Source organism: Oreochromis niloticus, linkage group LG8 (genome assembly GCF_001858045.2).
Source record: "Oreochromis niloticus isolate F11D_XX linkage group LG8, O_niloticus_UMD_NMBU, whole genome shotgun sequence".
NCBI classification, from domain to species: domain Eukaryota; kingdom Metazoa; phylum Chordata; class Actinopteri; order Cichliformes; family Cichlidae; genus Oreochromis; species Oreochromis niloticus.
The window spans coordinates 20,746,146-20,763,532 of NC_031973.2; the positions used below are offsets into that span (position 1 = coordinate 20,746,146).

Sequence of the window (17,387 nt, forward strand, 5' to 3'; positions counted from 1 at the left end):
TTTAGCAGATCATTATTACTTAGGGAACATAGAGTGCAAAGGAGAATGAGAAAGTCACATTATATGTCAGATTAACTCTTACATCATATGGGGCATTCAGTGAGAGGGATATCTCATTCTGCAGTCTTTGTGCCAGTGGCTCCAGTCTATGGAAGGAGGAGGAGGAGGAGGAGGGCTGTGAAGGAGGGAATTAAAAGCCATTAGCAAAGCTTGTGGGTAGGACACAGGCTTGATAGATTATGCAAGATAAATAATGATCATCTTTCAACCAGACTTCATTATTTCCAGAGCTATTAAAACAAGCATTATGAAGAAAAAAAAAGAAATCTCAAGCCTTATCCGTACACTGTCATTTGTGAACCACAAAAGCGTGTATGACAGCAACTTAATGTGGTCAAAATGAAAGTCGGGGGCTGTTTTAAAAATGATCATGAAAGGGTTACATGCTCTGATCTCATAGAATAACTGTTTAGCTTGTGACTCACTTCACAGAGTCAAGAGGATCAATGAACATTGTTATATTCATTGCAAAATGTATAACTTTAGTTATTAATACAGTAAGGTGCCAAAGTATGGGGGCATCTTTAGTTTTTTAAATATATTTTGCTGGGAAAATGGGAAATAGGCGAAGGGAATTCAGGCAAAAACAGAGTTTGCACTATTCGAATGAGCTTGAATGTCTTCCATTGAGAGCATTTCTATTGAGGCTTCAGTGAACAGGTGAGAGTTCAACTGAAGGGCCAGATTGATTTCTCATGTCAGTGTCAGGTCATTGCTGGATTTTTTCCCCACGTTTCTTAAGGACATGACTATCAGCCGTTCATCTGCTGTAGATAGTTTTCTTTTTTTAGGCTTTGCACTTCTTTCGTCCTCCTCTTGTCTGGTTTCCTTTAAATTTTTAAGGACACACTGCACATCATGTTGAGCTATGCCAAGTCTCCTGCTAATAGCTCTTTGGGAATCACCTTGTTGGTGCAAAAACACAATTTCATGCCTGTCATACTGTGGTATTTTTGGCATTTATTGCACATTCAACTAAACACATGGGAGCAAATTAGGGGTGGCTCAAGATTTTTGCACAATACTGTATTTTTCAATTGTTTTCTTACCTTAGGATTTAGTGCAAACCAATACAAAACACAATAAAGCAAATCCATAACAACGTAATTCATCAACCCAGAATTGAGTCATTTTTAAAAATAACGTTATCAAACTGTTTGCCTGTTTTCCTAGAATATTGTTGAATCATAACTCACTGTTGCACATATTTCCTTTGGTATTGTCCCAGTCATGTGACAGTCTCAATTAATTAAAAAAAAGAAGAACAACAAAGAAACAACTTGAAGCATAAGATTCCAATTTTGCTCTCCGTAAAAATCACATAACCTGGCATCAGGTGAGAGTAATGTGTCATGTTTGCAAAACTTTGCAGTCTGTGACATTTTATTATTAACAAAGGATGGCATCACATTCACTTTTCTTTGAGCACTGGTAATTTCAGAACATGGATAGACTCCAGAAACAGCTTCAGTAGGCTGCCATCTTGTGGTTAAAACAGCTCACAATAACTAATAAAAGCAACAGGAAGACATGGAACAAATTAGTCAATAAACTTAATTCATATTAAATATCACTCCATCCCATGGCCAATTAAATACAATTCTGCATACACTAGTGATTAGTTATTAATATTATTTATTGATCTTTTGCTATGTAGAGCAATATCCCCCTGGACAATGTTTACTGTCCTCCAGCAGTGCTACTGATGCAAAATCTGTTCAACACCGTGTAAACACATCCCTTAAAACATTATTTTGCTAACATTTGAAAGGCATCTACATGTGTGTTGGTTTTCCAAAATGCAAACTCACGACCTGTTATTAATTATAGTAGTTATTTATTGTATTGTATTGTCCCAGCAGTATTGTGAAATAGCATGGCAACCAGGTATCCATATAACTAAAAAAAAGGGCTTCAAATGGCCTATTTTTAAAACGAAGCCATCAGTACAAACTTCTATTTTAAGTCCTCTATTAATGATTGCTTATATTTGAATATATATTGTCTGCACAAAGACCACTGATATTATATTTATTCAAGGTGAAACGTCTACCCCACTGGGAAGCCTATTACCTCCAGGAACCATATTACTTAGCCTACTACTTCCTCTCTACTGTAGAAGCCAGAGACCCAGAAGACCATCGAAAATGATGGTCTTATAGCTACTGTTTTACACTATATATTCTTCCGCGGGTACTAGGATAACAGCTTTTCATTTTAAGAATGTATTAGTGTAGAGCTGAATAACGAATTTGTCACTATTATGCACATATAAATGCTAAACAGATATAATAATACCATATGTTATTGTTAAAAAAGAAGCTATAATATGCATTACGCGGAGAGATATCACACATCGTTGGGCGCAAACGGGAGCGCGAGCACGGCGGATACAGGCGAGGGACAGTTTCCTGTCTGTGGCGTTTGGTAAGTGAAAGATTCGCTCTCTCTTACAAACTTTGGATAAATATGAGCAGTTTTTTTGGAGTCTTACATACTGGTGTTTTGGGGTAGTTTTTAGTTGAAGCAAATGTGCTTTGTTTTTTTGTGGCTCTTGTTTATAGTCTCTTTAAAGGAGTTTAATGTTCTGGGATGCGTGAGCGCTTTCTTTCTTTAACGAAACTAGCTTAGCATTGCCGTTCGACAGCTGGTTCTCTAAAATAAATGTGTGTAAATGTGTGTTTCATTGAGTAAATCATTAAGATTGTAATGCATCTTAACAAAACATTGGTTCCCGTTTTATGCCGAAACCCCAAGTTTTTTCATTTAAATTTTCAAACGCTATTAGAGTGAACAGAAATTGTGCTAGCTGATGCGTAATGATGTCATCACTCTGCGCCCGTTTTTGGCATGTTATTTATTATGGACGTTACCGGTTTGTTGGTGGGACGCAGCAGGTTTCCTGTTAAAAACTAACTTTACCTGAATGCTCATCAGATACATCTTCTGTTTTTTTGCATGCAAAGATAAGGAAAGTAATTTATCTCCTCTTGCAGGTAGTGTACATGAGCTCAAAGTGATCGCGTCGACTTGTGCAGACTGCATCCCAGTCTGTCCGTGCTGCCACCATGGCTTTTGTACCCGCGCCCAGTCCCACTGTGGTGGACCAGACCACACTTATGAAGAAGTACCTGCAGTTTGTGGCAGCTCTCACAGATGCGAACACACGTAAGTTCATAAACCTTGCTGTGTAATTTTTGGTGTCAGATGTTTGAAAAATCTGGAAAAAATTATTTCGTTTTGGAAAATGTCAATTTGATTTTGTGAAGTTTACTGTTTCAAATGCAGATTTATTGTTTGAATAGCTGCAAATGTATGTTTAAGCCTCTAAACACATAAATGCCCTTATGGGTTTAAAAGTTTTTATCCAACAGTAATCCAGCAGTTACAGATATGTTGCTGGGATTTAGAGGCATTATCCAATTTGAGCTTAGTTACTTGGCATACATATTTAATGGTTATTAGGAGGAAAATGTGTGTGGATTAGTATTTAATAAAAGTGTTGTGGATGTGTCAGTTGATTTTGGCCTTGTTCACTGATATTTGCCATTAATCAAAAAGAGAGTGACATTTGCCAATGACAATAGTTAACAGTAATCAATTTTGTACAAGCTAAATGTTCAAAGGTAATGTGACGAGGAGTTGAGCGACTTTAAAAGATCCAGTTATGTTATACAGTGCAGATTTCTTTGATTCCTTGTGTAATATCAGTGGCAGTGGTTGTTGGCGAAATTGTTACTTTAAACTTCAGGGTCCACCCAGAATTTTACAATTAGTATATGAAAGAATAAATGTACACATTTGTTGATGGGCAAGGGAATAGTTAATGTGATAAATGATAAGAAGCACATTAGTTATTAGATGCAGCTCGTTACTCCTGTTTGGTGTGTCCAAAATTGCTCAGATGAGGTCCCTGTGCTTAGCATGAGCGATGTGATGAGAGCGATATGCTTTAGTCCAGTCAAAGGTACGTATGTGTGGGAGAGTGCTTGTGAGTGTGTGCGTGTGTGTCTGTGTGATTCTTGATGTACCTTTTGATTAGCCTGGACGCTGAAAGTAAAACTGATAAGATCTGAGAGCCCCTGCTGAGCACATGGAGATAACAATGACACCTGGAACTGTATCATTAGCAAGTTTGATTAATGGCGACACTCTTGTCCTTCAACTTCCAGCTGACGAAACTAAACTGAAGATGATGCAGGAGGTCAGCGAGAACTTTGAGGTGAGTTTGATGAATGTTTCCACTCTGTGATGGAGTAGATTCATTTTCTTTGTCTCTAAAGATAGATTATGGTGGATTTTTGGTAGATTTTATGGATCTTACTAAAATGTAATTGTGTGAGATTTTGAGTGGTAACTGGAATCCTAACCTTAAAAAATATTTGTATTATAAATGTCGAGAATATTTGCAAAGATGAAAATGCTTTAATACAGGAAACTTTTGGATCTTTACTTGTAATCTATTTGTGGCACCATTAGTCATGAGAAATTATATCTGAGTGGGTTTTGGATGCATGTAGGTAAACAAACCTTGAGAAAGGAAATCTCTAAATAACTGGCTATAGCCTAGCACAATTTTGCTCTTTAAAATTGACTTGCCTTCATATTTGTACTGTAAACAAAGACCCACAGATGGAGTATAAAGTAAAGTATTGGTATAGGTAATATTGTCTATTCGCTTGGTATGCACAGGCTACACCAGAAGCCCTATTGGTCATTACCATGAGATGTTAGGTTATCAGATGAGAACTTCTAATGTAAACATGCAGAAACATGAAAATGCTTGTAACAAAGTTGCCCTTTTTTTGTACTTGACTATTTCAGAATGTGACCTCTTCACCTCAGTACTCCACCTTCTTAGAACATATCATCCCTCGCTTCCTTACATTTCTTCAGGATGGAGAGGTGCAGTTTCTTCAAGAAAAACCAACACAGGTAACTTTAAAAAGATGTGTTATCTATCTAGATTGGTGTGAGTTTTTAACATACCTGTTGTAAAGGTGTCTGATTTCTCTTTGTTATAATAGAACTAATAGAACATCTTTTTGCTACATAAAGCACCACTTGATTAAATCAACAGGACATGGTTACTGAAATGTTAATCAATGAATAACTGAACTAGACCCATCAATTAGATAGCGGTCTCTGAGCTGTACTGTTATCTAGCTGCATCTTTTGGTTGTTGTACGTAAACATTAGAAAAAGTTGCTTCTCAGTGACCCTGAAGATGATGACTTGTGCCTTTCTTTTCAGTAATTGAGTCATGAGGTTTTGCTTAGAGCACCACAAGGAAAGTGTTTTTTTAAATGCAGACATCTCTACAACTGATAGCTCCAAAGCTAATCAACTCACACCAAAACGATCTACATGGATGAACAGCACTGCAGAACCAGAGGAAAATGCATAAATTGATTGATTGAGTTACTTTAACTTATTTCCATTATATTCAGTAGGGTGCAGAAAAATCTACAGCTAATATCAACAAAGCTTATCACCTGACAGCACAACAGTGTAGATGGATGAACAGGACTGCAGAACCAGAGAGAGCTGCATGAATTGATTGATTGAGTTACCCAAACTTACTGTTTAAGCATGGATTTTCCCCCCTTACAGAGCTGTTAAATGTTTGTGGTATATTAGTCAATGAAATTCATTATAACACATCTCATGAATTTAGTGACTGTTTGATTTAATCAAAGTTGTATTATTGTGGGGTATTTACCTTACAATATAAAGCACCTTGAGGCAACTGTTGTGATTTGGCGCTATATAAATAAAATTGAACTGAATTGAATTGAAATGATATGAGTGTATGCAAGTTTGAATTGTTAACTTAAACGTGATTACCTGTTATTTATTTCATTTTATTTTAATTTTTTAAGCAATTGCGAAAGCTAGTGCTGGAAATCATCCATCGCATTCCAACAAATGAGCACCTTCGTCCACACACCAAGAACATCCTCTCTGTGATGTTCCGCTTCCTGGAGGTATGAACAACATCTGAACAACATCTTGTTTTTATGGTTTTGTGCCTTTCAAGTGCTTTAAAATTATATTGTCAATATTCTTACTGTAAATATTTTACATCTTGATGTTTGATTTTTACCACTCACTGTGAGTAGTAGGAATTAGTAATTTATCATATATGTAATTATGCATTGCACATGTGAAGTCAGGTGGCTGCTTTTTATGTTTATATTTCCCCCTTTGTTTTTGTTTTTTTGTTTGTTTTTTGTTTTTCTAGATTGAAAGTGAGGAAAATGTGCTGATATGCCTTCGCATCATTATTGAGCTACACAAACAGTTCCGGCCTCCAATCTCTCAGGAGGTGAGCATCTCTGTGTTCTGTGTTTAAAGTTTGTTGGCCATTGTACTGACATTTGAGAAAGTGATGATGCTGATATTATGTGTGTCTTCAGTCTGAATTCTTAGTTAACTAATAACCAGTTAAAAAAAAACCTGATCACTGGTCATAAATGCTGTCCTTCATGAAGAAATATGATGATCTCTTAAAGGACACTTTTTTATAAATGGTCATTAGATGTGATGAACACCAAGTCATATTTAATAAATACAGTAAATACTTTATCTCTTAAAACACACAGTGATCAATACAAATATGACTATCAAACTAAACATGTTTAGGACAACAAAACCTGAATGAGAGACGGCAGGGGGCAGAAGTACTTGTGTAACTTTTCATGAAAAATAGAACATTTAAGCAGTTTGTGAGTATTAGATCAACATGTTTACCATATTCTTTTCTTCCCAGATTCACCACTTTTTGGACTTTGTGAAGCAGATTTACAAAGACCTTCCTAAAGTTGTTGTAAGTACAGGCTTTTCAGCAGGTGGTTTTGGGTATAGTGATAGTAAACGTGTTGGTTCTGATTTGACTCCGTTTTCAGTGAAAGAACTTTTAAGCTACCATTGTTTTCTCTCACTGCTCGTCTTCCTTGCCACCTGTATCTTTATCAAGTCGTAATTTCCTTCTATTTCTACTTTCTTCTAGGCGAGGTATTTTGAGAATCCACAGGTGATAGCAGAGAACACAGTTCCCTCACCAGAAATGGTGGGGATGATCACATCAGTGCTGGTTAAGACTGCACCTGAGAGGGAAGATAGCGAAACACGAACAGTAAGATAACCGCCCCTTTGTAGCCATTTATATCTTCACTCTGTTGTTTCTATTTAATACTGTCTACTTTTTACAGTACTGCCTGCAGCCAGTGGAGGGTAGTAGTGCACTGTTTTGATACAATAAGAGCAACTGCAACAATACCATAATATAAAATGTATTAAATAATACATTGTGCTCTAATTTTTAAAGCTGTGACCTGTTTTACATTTTAGACACACAAGGATTCAGCATTATTATAGTAATGAATTCTCTGCTCAGGGTAAACTGAACATTTATAAGCCATACAGTTTTGTCAGTTTAATCTGATGCTGCATATAATTTTTGTCTCGCTGGGAAACTTTGCCCATTATTAAATGTAAATTTCATAAACTCTTTTCCTTAAAATGAGTTCTGGTCTTCATTGGACAAAAACTGTAGTGGAAGCATAACTTTGCAAGAAAAATCCAGAAAATGTGAAAGCACCGGTAGTTGTTATTACTCCACTGAGCTATTTACCTCCTCTTTATGCAGCAGTATTGCATTTCCTGGAAACAGTTTTTATGTCCAGCTTGTGTGTCACTCAGGACTTACATTTGTCCTTTTCTTTCTGCCTCAAGCACACCATCATCCCGCGGGGGTCCTTGTCTCTCAAGGTGCTAGCAGAGCTGCCTATCATAGTGGTGCTGATGTATCAAGTGAGTGTAATACTCTTGAACTTTTGTAGTGTACACATCTGTTCACACAGGAACATATGGTGACGTTGTTCTAGAATGAGGAAAAAAAGAATGAAGGTTGCTACAAAATGGGATGTTTCCTTGCTTTTAAAACATTTTATAATATACTATGTTTAAAACCTGTAATCTAAATGCAAAGGAAACACAAAACAACAGCGAATATTAATATTACCTTGCACCTATTATAATGTATATATCAAAATGTTGGGGTTTTTTGGTGTAGTAACTCAGGTTGTATGTTTGCTCTGTCTCCTCAGCTGTACAAACTAAACATTCACAATGTAGTGTCAGAATTTGTGCCTCTCATCATGAACACCATCATGCTTCAAGTGTCTCCCCAGGCCAGGTAAAGTATATCCGGCTAAAAGCATCTATGTGAGCTGTGGGAGTGTATCTCAGATACCAGTTTGAGTAATATGTCCAATTGAGTAATTATTTCCAATTTACAGCCTTTGAAATGGGTTTGAGCAACTGATTTCATTTTCCTCCTTTTTTGTTTTTTTTGTTTTTTGGGTTTTTTTTTTTTTTTGCTAATGCCAAGTTAGCTGACAGTGTTGCTTGGCTCTTTGCTTGCTAAAACCAGAATTGAAACCTATTTAGGGAAGTTAAAATTGTTAAAATTGTTTTAGTAAGAGGCGAGACCTTTTTGGTGGGAAGAAGGTTTTGTCAAGCATTCTGAACAGAAGGCAAATGGAGCAGAATTAATTTAAAACAAAATACCTCAGCAGTCTCTAGCAGGTGCAGAGAAACAGTTTCTGCTTCATTCAGTAATAGCTGTGACGCAAGCAAATAAGTCACCCTTGTAGAATTGACTCCCACGATTTTAACCTCTGTAATTACTGCAGGCATACATCATCATTAACACTGTCATCAGTGTTTTGATGGGACTAAATGACTTTTTTGTTTCTTTTTTTAGGCAACACAAGCTTTATAACAAGGAGCTGTATGCAGACTTCATTGCTGCCCAGATCAAGACACTGTCATTCCTTGCCTACATCATTCGAATCTACCAGGTAGTACTTCTTATTGATGGTTAATGACACTGCAAAACCGTGTCATTTGAGTGAAGTAACATAAATGTAATTTCAGATGCATCTTTGTATGTGTCATGATGTAGTGAATCATTTGCACGTGTTTGGATATTGTTTCTGCACATAGCTGTTGTGATTGGCAGGTGTACTATAACATCCAGAAGGGATGTTAAAGACAATAAAATCTGAGACAACTTGGACTGATTTAAAAAATACTGGCAGAAATTAGAACTCACCTAGAGGAATTATATTAGTAAGCTTTTTACTGTGTGTGTGCGCGTGTGTGTGGCTGTCCACATTGCAACGAAAGACCTTGAGTGCTAGTCTAAAGATTTGCCTTGTATTATTACTGCCTTCTATATGGTTGTGTTTTTTTTGGGGGGGGGTGACTGCCCTCAGAATAATCAATTTTAAAATAATCCTAATCATTAATCATACTGTATGTGTTTGTCTACCATATTAGGACCTGGTAGCGAAGTACTCTCAACAGATGGTAAAGGGTATGCTGCAGTTGCTGACCAATTGCCCCTCTGAGACTGCTCATCTCCGCAAAGAACTGCTCATTGCAGCCAAGCACATCCTCACAACTGACCTGCGTAGCCGTACGTATATTGACGCAAACACAGTCCATATAATCCATCCTAACAAAGAATGATTTGAAGTCTTGAAAATATTTTTTACAGTCTTAAAGTCTTTTTTCTTCTTTTTTCATTTTTTTCATTTTTGGCACTAGACATGTTTTGCCTTTTTCTAAAACGTTAATGCTAAGTGTAGCTTAATGTGTTTGTTCTAGTCAAAACACCAGCAGACTGGATCCTTTCCAAGGCATACTTGAGCTTACACATTTCACCCTTTCCAAAATAACATTTTATTAGCTGTCAAAATGTAGCTGTAAAATCTCATTTTAAATTGGTGACTGAGAGGTTAAAAGTGAGACTGTAGATGAAATGGAATGAAAGCACAACCATCCATCAGTGAAGCCTTGACACAGCACGACACATTTCGGATGATTTTCTGCATTTTACTGCAAGTTACTTCTTCTGCTGCGGGTCAAACCATTTTTACTGATTTTGGCTCATTTTCTGTGACAGATTTACCAACACTGTTAGAGGTTTGCTGTTAACCTCCTGCTGATTTTTTATAATTTATAATATTAAACAAACCAAATGGCATGTAGATTTTTTTTCCCTTGTATTAATCACAAATAAAAGCATTTCCAGTAACACCCTCTTGATATTTTTTTACTGCTTTTATTTCATTCTGTCACCCACCAGCTGCTGTTTCAGGTGCAACTATCAGCTCTGAATTCACAATATCTACTTCATTGTGTTTCAGAGTTTATCCCATGTATGGACAAACTTTTTGATGAGTCCATCCTCATCGGTTCAGGCTACACCGCTCGGGAGACGCTTAGGTAAGTTCTTTGTATGTGTAGTCACGATCATTCGAACTCCTCTGTGTCAGAACAGCCTCTTTCTCATGGATGAATTCTCAGCCAGGTGCATGTTAAGTGTCCTAGCATATTAATCAGGTAGTACTCAGTACTGCAAAATTCTCAAGGAAGCTGAATGAAAACACTGCAGCACAGAAGGCACTGTCAAGTTGTCATGTACACCCTCATCTCCAGAGTGCAGGCTGCCTGCACATCCTCCTTTAGTTCGATTGCAAAACCTCCTTGACCCGCCTCAGTTGCCAAACTAGCTCACCTCATCAACAAAATGCCTGTCATTTCACATTAGTAATACATAGGAAGCACGGCAGCTGGATGAGATCTGGCAGGATTATCATTGTCAGTCATTAGCTTGTCTTCTCCCTCCCTTTCTCTCTTCATCCCAAAGCTACTTTCCATATCCTTTTCTTCTTTCAGCCTCTTTGATTGCTTTTCTCTGCCTTTTAGAAAATACGGCTTCCTCACTAGGCCAGTCTGTTCAGTTTGTGCCACTATTTAGTAATGAAATATGATTATGACTCACCTCCAAATGTCACAGTTACATGTCTGTCTTATTTTCTAGACCCTTGGCCTACAGCACACTAGCAGACCTGGTGCATCATGTGCGTCAGAACTTGACCCTGACAGATTTATCTCTAGCTGTGCAGCTCTTCGCTAAAAACATTGATGACGAGTCACTTCCCAGTAACATTCAGACCATGTCCTGCAAGCTGCTGCTCAACCTGGTGGATTGTATCCGCTCAAAATCAGAGCAGGAAAACGGAAATGGGCGAGACATCCTGATGAGGATGCTGGAGGTGGGTTGCACAAAGATCAATTGAAAAGTCTTATTTATTTCAATAGACATGGCTAGAGAAATATTGAAAATGTTCCCTCTTTCCTTATCTTTATCAACAGGTGTTTGTACTTAAATTTCACACCATTGCACGCTACCAGCTTGTGTCCATCTTCAAGAAATGCAAACCTCAGTCAGAGATGGGTGTTGTTGATCCGGGGGCGATACCTGGGGTGCCAGCCACACCCACTCCATCCACCACCCCTGCCATTCCACCACCTGCTCCTCCAACTCCTGTTGCTGTGACACCTCAACCACCTGCAACGGCCTTTGACCGAGGTGGTGAGAAGGAAGACAAGCAGACCTTTCAGGTGTCGGATTGTCGCAGTTTGGTCAAGACCTTAGTGTGTGGAGTGAAGACAATTACTTGGGGTATCACCTCTTGCAAGGCACCTGGAGGTGAGTGGGGACACAAAACAAAAATGGGGAATAGAAGTAACTTTGTGCACAAGTGGCACTTATTGCAAACCTATTTATATCTAATAAAATCCCACATGCTCGACTATTTTTGCCTGATTAAAAAGCATCTAGAAAAATGTATAAATGGACATGTAACAGTAATTTCATAAGGAAATTCAAGATTTTATCATCTCAAAATGTGTAATTTTTTTTCCCTTAACAGAGGCTCAATTCATTCCTAACAAGCAGCTCCAGCCTAAGGAGACTCAGATCTACATTAAGCTGGTCAAATATGCCATGCAGGCCTTGGACATCTACCAGGTACAACCTAATAAAAACTGACTGTACTGCAGGAGTGACGGTGTCTCATAAATGAAAATCATGAAATAGTGGCATTAAAGAAATCCCTCTAATTTTTTTTTAATGAACTGTAGTTTTTGAAGGCTCTAAAAAAGAATGATATGAAGTATAATAATTCATGTGTATCATGACCAGGTGCAGGTGGCAAATAATCAGCAGACATACATCAGGGTGGCTAACTGCCAGACTGTGCGCATGAAGGAGGAGAAGGAAGTTTTGGAGCACTTTGCTGGGGTCTTCACCATGATGAACCCTCTTACATTTAAAGAGATTTTTCAGACCACCGTTCCCTACATGGTGGAGAGGATCTCGAAGAACTACGCACTGCAGGTATGTGTTGTCTCACCTATCAAGAGAAAATAACATGGGATAAGGTCTTCGATCTTGATTAATCACTTGCTCAAATTCCATTTCTTGTTCTCTGTTGTTTTCTAGATCGTGGCAAATTCGTTCCTGGCCAACATCTCAACGTCTGCTCTGTTTGCCACGATCCTAGTAGAGTATCTTCTTGAAAGACTGCCAGAGATGGGCTCCAATGTTGAGCTCTCAAACCTCTACCTCAAGCTCTTTAAACTTGTTTTTGGCTCAGTATCACTGTTTGCTGCTGAGAATGAGCAGATGCTCAAGGTAAATAGATATTTCTTAGTTTTTTTGGGGGGGGGGGTAGTGGCAGACTATTTCACTGTACCATTGCCATGTTTTACTAATAAGACTTTACCTTTTCATCAGCCGCACCTCCACAAGATAGTAAACAGCTCCATGGAACTGGCTCAATCAGCTAAGGAGCCCTACAACTACTTCCTGCTTCTCCGTGCTCTCTTCCGTTCCATTGGTGGAGGCAGCCACGACCTTCTCTACCAAGAGTTTCTACCCCTTCTGCCTAACCTGCTACAAGGTAGCAAACCACACACAGCATTACTCTGAATTACAGACAACTCATGTATGAAATATTGTAAGCACCTATTTCCATTTCTATTAGGACTGAACATGCTGCAGAGTGGCCTTCACAAGCAGCACATGAAGGACCTGTTTGTGGAGCTCTGTTTGACAGTGCCAGTGCGTCTGAGCTCCTTGTTGCCATACTTACCCATGCTAATGGATCCACTGGTATCTGCACTCAACGGCTCTCAGACTTTGGTCAGCCAAGGCCTTCGTACCCTGGAGCTGTGTGTGGACAACCTACAACCTGACTTCCTTTACGATCACATCCAACCTGTCAGGGCTGAACTCATGCAGGTGGGGCGTTGTTTTTGTGATACCGATTCATTTACAAGCAGGCAGCTACAGTTTTTCTCTCCTCACAGAAGAGAAAGAAAATGTTTTATTGATGATACACAAGGATAACTCAGCAGCTTCCATATAGCCACGTTCCCCCTCAGTGTACCTGGTGTTTTCTCTTAAACTTATAGTTTATTCCCTTCCTACTCTTTGCTCCAGGCTTTGTGGCGTACTCTCCGTAATCCAGCAGAAAGCATCTCCCACGTAGCGTATCGGGTGTTGGGAAAGTTTGGAGGCAGCAACAGGAAGATGCTCAAAGAGTCTCAGAGACTACATTATGTAGTGACTGAGGTCCAGGGGCCCAGCATCAAAGCTGAATTCACTGACTGCAAAGCATCCATACAGCTACCCATGGAGAAGGTAAAATATGATCAGGTCTTTTTGTGCCCTTTTCTTTTCTTCTTTGTAGATATTTCTAAAGAGACTTTAGTCAGAAAAAAACAGCAGAAAACATCAACCCCAATAACTATAATGTGAAGAAAATGCAAAGATTTTGCATTAAAAGATGTCATATGCATTTTATGTGCGTAATTACCCCACACAGGTCGATTTTGAGCAAGGAAAAGGCCTTATGCTATCCTCAATGTCGTTTAGCTTTTTGCTAAAGAGAAAAGATTTGGGAGTATTTCGCTTTATAGCACTTTCTTATACCAGTTGGACTCTTTCTTCCCCTTTTTTTCTTTTTTCTTTTACTTTTAGAAGGAAAGAATTAAACGTGAAAGAGTTTGATATTCCTCATTATTGTTCTCCACTGGGAGCAATATGTCTTTGTCACAGTTTTGTGTGTGTGAAAGAGAAAGTGAGTGAGGAGATGTGTGTGTCCTCCAGGTAATTAAATTCATCTCTTGTTTCTCCTCCTCATCCCCAGTCAGTAATCATCAATCTAGTGTGGGCCACCATGACGGCATTATTTACTCTCACTAATGGCTGCTCCTTCTTTTTGGCTATCAGTCTGCGTGTTTGCCATCATCATCACGGGCGCAGGCAGCCCACAGAAACCCACACAGACTGTCACATGCTGCACAGCCACATGTTATGGCTAAAGGCATGAATCTGTGGCAGGCTTGAGATGCAGCCATGCGGTTTGCTGGCACGTTAGGGAAGGGCAACTGAAGGTGCTGTTATATAGGCTGAGAGAAAAAAACAGAAATATGCATAACTTGGTGTGGTACAACAGGTAGAAATGGCACAGTGGAACTTAATTTAATATATTTTAATTTTCTAGCTTTTATTTGTCTTCTTTAGCTCTTGTCCAACTGTCTTTTACCATATCAGCTGAGAAATCTTCTCTAACACATTATACTGTTAAAAGTTATATCTAATCACTAAAGGATTTGTTAGAGGCCCAGTCCTGACTAACACATCCGGTTATAGTAATCCACTGACAGGTCGACAGTTCAGTTTTGCTTGTGCCCTCATTTCCTCTCATGCTCTCTCAATTGTTGTATTCCTCCTCATGTTCTCTTCCCTGTTCTGAGTGGCATTAATTAGTTCATTTTCTCCCTTTAAGTGCCTGGCTGCCGTGGCTTGACAGCCCATAATGTAGAAATGATAATGACCTTTGCTCAACCAGATGGTGCTCTGTGTTACTTCTCCCAATTAATCACATATGTAGCATATGCAATTTAATTCCCATATTAATAATTTTAAGGATATTGGAATTGTGGGTCGGAGAAATCTGCAGTTTCTGAATGAAAATGGTGAAGATTTTGAAGTAACATTTGCTGCATTTCCTCTAAGGCGATTGAGACAGCCCTAGATTGCCTGAAGAGTGCCAACACTGAGCCATACTACAGACGACAGGCTTGGGAGGTCATTAAGTGTTTCCTGGTGGCCATGACAAGTCTGGATGACAACAAGCACTCGCTCTACCAGCTTCTGTCTCATCCCAAGTGAGTAAACATTCTTGCTTTGATTTGACTGGAGCATACGCTTCAATATTGTTGCTACCATGACACCTGGGTACCATTCCTGATGTGATACATTATTTAATCTATTATAGATGTGTTAGAATTTATACCAAGGAAAAATCATTGACACTACCTTAGGTAGTGTTTACATTCACTTAGTTTTATCTAGGATAAATGTCGCTGCAATGAGTTGACAAACGGTGCTGTATCTGCTACACTGGTTTTCCACTTAAGTGATAAAATTGCACCTTCGAGTACATGCACAGCCAGACTCTCTGATTAATCACCTACCTTTTTCTGCCTTCACTTGGCACAAGTTGACCTTGCCATCTACTTCACCTTTCCTGTCTGCCCTCTCTCCCACTCACATGAGGTCTTTATGTACATTACCTCCACCGCCTCAAACTGTCTTGCTACCTGCTGACATGTCCCGCTTTCTTTCCTCCTTGATGTCTTCACCCCACACTGCTTCATCAATTCCCTCTCAAGGGCAGGCATTGCTAATTACACATTTGCAGACACACCCTCTGGCAGGCTCTGCTGCAAGGCGGAAACCCATATATGAACAGACGAACAGGAAAGAAGGTTGTTGTCGGGTGGGTTAGTCACATTACCATCATTGATCCCCGGGCAGGGGCTAATTGACTTTCCCCTGTCTGTTTATTCTACACCATGCCCCTTACACTCTCCTGTCATTATGCACTAACACACATATGCCCACAAATACGTCTTTGCGCACATGGGGGTAATGAAGTGTGTCAGTTACGATCACGGGGGCTGTGCCCGCCGCCTCTTCAGTCGTCTCGATTTGCATTGTCTTTTCTCTCACTTGAAAGATTTTGTCTCTCTTTTTCTCCCCCTCCCTTCATCATCATTCAAACATCTCTCTTTGCCTCAGTGTTTGTTCAATCTAAATTTAGAAGAAGGGGGGGAAAACCCCCCCACTGCAATTCATGAAATGCCAAATTGGAAGAACGAAGCAGTGATACTGTGGCATGCCCCAGAATGAGTGAAGGGCAATTGATCTGACATTCTGTAGACCATGCCCCCCGCCATTTTCTCACCCCTCCTCCCTCCCACAGCATCATACGCTCCTTCTCCCTCGTTCTCCAAAGAGCATTTTTTTTTAAATGGCAATAATAAAATGAGACGATCCATCAGGTCTGCCCCTGGCGTGTGGCATTATAAAACACAAGCTCAAGCATGGAGAAAGCAGCTGCTCAATCACATCATGGCCCAGTTGCCTTCAGCTGCATTAAATAACAAAAATACCAACAGGGGACAAAAAGAATGCAGAAGGAACAGAAAGGAGACAGAAAATTTAGGAACAAAGAGACTGACTGCAGACAGGCAATAGATATTGATATATACATTTAAATGTTGCGTGAATGCATATTACATTACTTTTGGGCTTTTTGAGAAATTTTGCATGCCACTGCCGCAATATGTCATCCTTTTTAATATGTAGACATCTCATTCGTCGTGTGGTTTTCTCCCTCATTAGCTTTACTGAGAAGTGGATCCCCAGTGTCATCATTTCTCACCGCTATAAGGCACAAGACACACCTGCCCGCCGAACTTTTGAACAGGCCCTGACTGGAGCATTCATGTCTGCTGTGATAAAAGACCTGAGGCCCAGTGCGCTGCCCTTCGTAGCCAGTCTGATTCGCCATTATACTATGGTTGCTGTGGCTCAGCAGTGTGGTAAGGGACTGGTATTCTTTGTACTATAGATCTAATAGTAGATAATATAGATATAATATTTAACAGTGTTCACTTTTGCCCTGTGATCAGTATTTTATTCTCAACTGTTCAAATAAATTAGTTCCTTTCCAATTTCCTGTAATACATATGATTGTAATTGAAGTTTAAAATCTACATATACTTTATCGTAAAGTTGTAGCATTCTTATGTTTGACATTAAACATGATACCTTTCCTCTTGTCCTACTCTTTCAACCCAGGCCCTTTCCTGCTGCCGTGCTACCAGCTGGGCAGCCAGCCAAGCACAGCAATGTTCCACAGCGAGGAGAATGGCTCACAGGGCATGGATCCGCTTGTTCTGATTGATGCCATAGCTATCTGCATGGCCTACGAGGAGAAGGAGCTGTGTAAGATCGGGGAAGTGGCCCTGGCCGTAATCTTTGACGTGGCCAGCATCATCCTTGGGTCTAAGGAGAGGGTACGTTACGAAGAGGAGTTCATTATATG

General features: G+C 39.4%; 1 protein-coding gene across 2 annotated transcripts in view; it reads left to right on the forward strand.

Annotated features, from left to right (window-relative positions):
- Positions 1-2,423: 2,423 nt before the first annotated feature.
- trrap (transformation/transcription domain-associated protein) overlaps positions 2,424-17,387 on the forward strand; it is an 81,108-nt gene continuing 66,144 nt past the window's right edge. Inside the window, exons 1-24 of one of the 2 annotated variants that reach the window (XM_025909677.1) lie at positions 2,424-2,487; positions 3,057-3,228; positions 4,233-4,282; positions 4,885-4,995; positions 5,943-6,047; positions 6,305-6,388; positions 6,833-6,889; positions 7,073-7,198; positions 7,798-7,875; positions 8,172-8,260; positions 8,831-8,927; positions 9,409-9,547; positions 10,281-10,359; positions 10,958-11,192; positions 11,293-11,629; positions 11,853-11,950; positions 12,125-12,319; positions 12,425-12,616; positions 12,719-12,884; positions 12,969-13,225; positions 13,427-13,627; positions 15,008-15,159; positions 16,682-16,881; positions 17,141-17,358. In XM_025909677.1, the coding sequence (XP_025765462.1) occupies positions 3,129-3,228; positions 4,233-4,282; positions 4,885-4,995; positions 5,943-6,047; positions 6,305-6,388; positions 6,833-6,889; positions 7,073-7,198; positions 7,798-7,875; positions 8,172-8,260; positions 8,831-8,927; positions 9,409-9,547; positions 10,281-10,359; positions 10,958-11,192; positions 11,293-11,629; positions 11,853-11,950; positions 12,125-12,319; positions 12,425-12,616; positions 12,719-12,884; positions 12,969-13,225; positions 13,427-13,627; positions 15,008-15,159; positions 16,682-16,881; positions 17,141-17,358 (3,366 nt within the window). In that variant the 5' untranslated portion in view covers positions 2,424-2,487; positions 3,057-3,128. Of the gene's footprint in view, positions 2,488-3,056; positions 3,229-4,232; positions 4,283-4,884; positions 4,996-5,942; positions 6,048-6,304; positions 6,389-6,832; positions 6,890-7,072; positions 7,199-7,797; positions 7,876-8,171; positions 8,261-8,830; positions 8,928-9,408; positions 9,548-10,280; positions 10,360-10,957; positions 11,193-11,292; positions 11,630-11,852; positions 11,951-12,124; positions 12,320-12,424; positions 12,617-12,718; positions 12,885-12,968; positions 13,226-13,426; positions 13,628-15,007; positions 15,160-16,681; positions 16,882-17,140; positions 17,359-17,387 lie in introns of those variants that run through there. The other variant, XM_019362777.2, reaches the window with a different exon arrangement.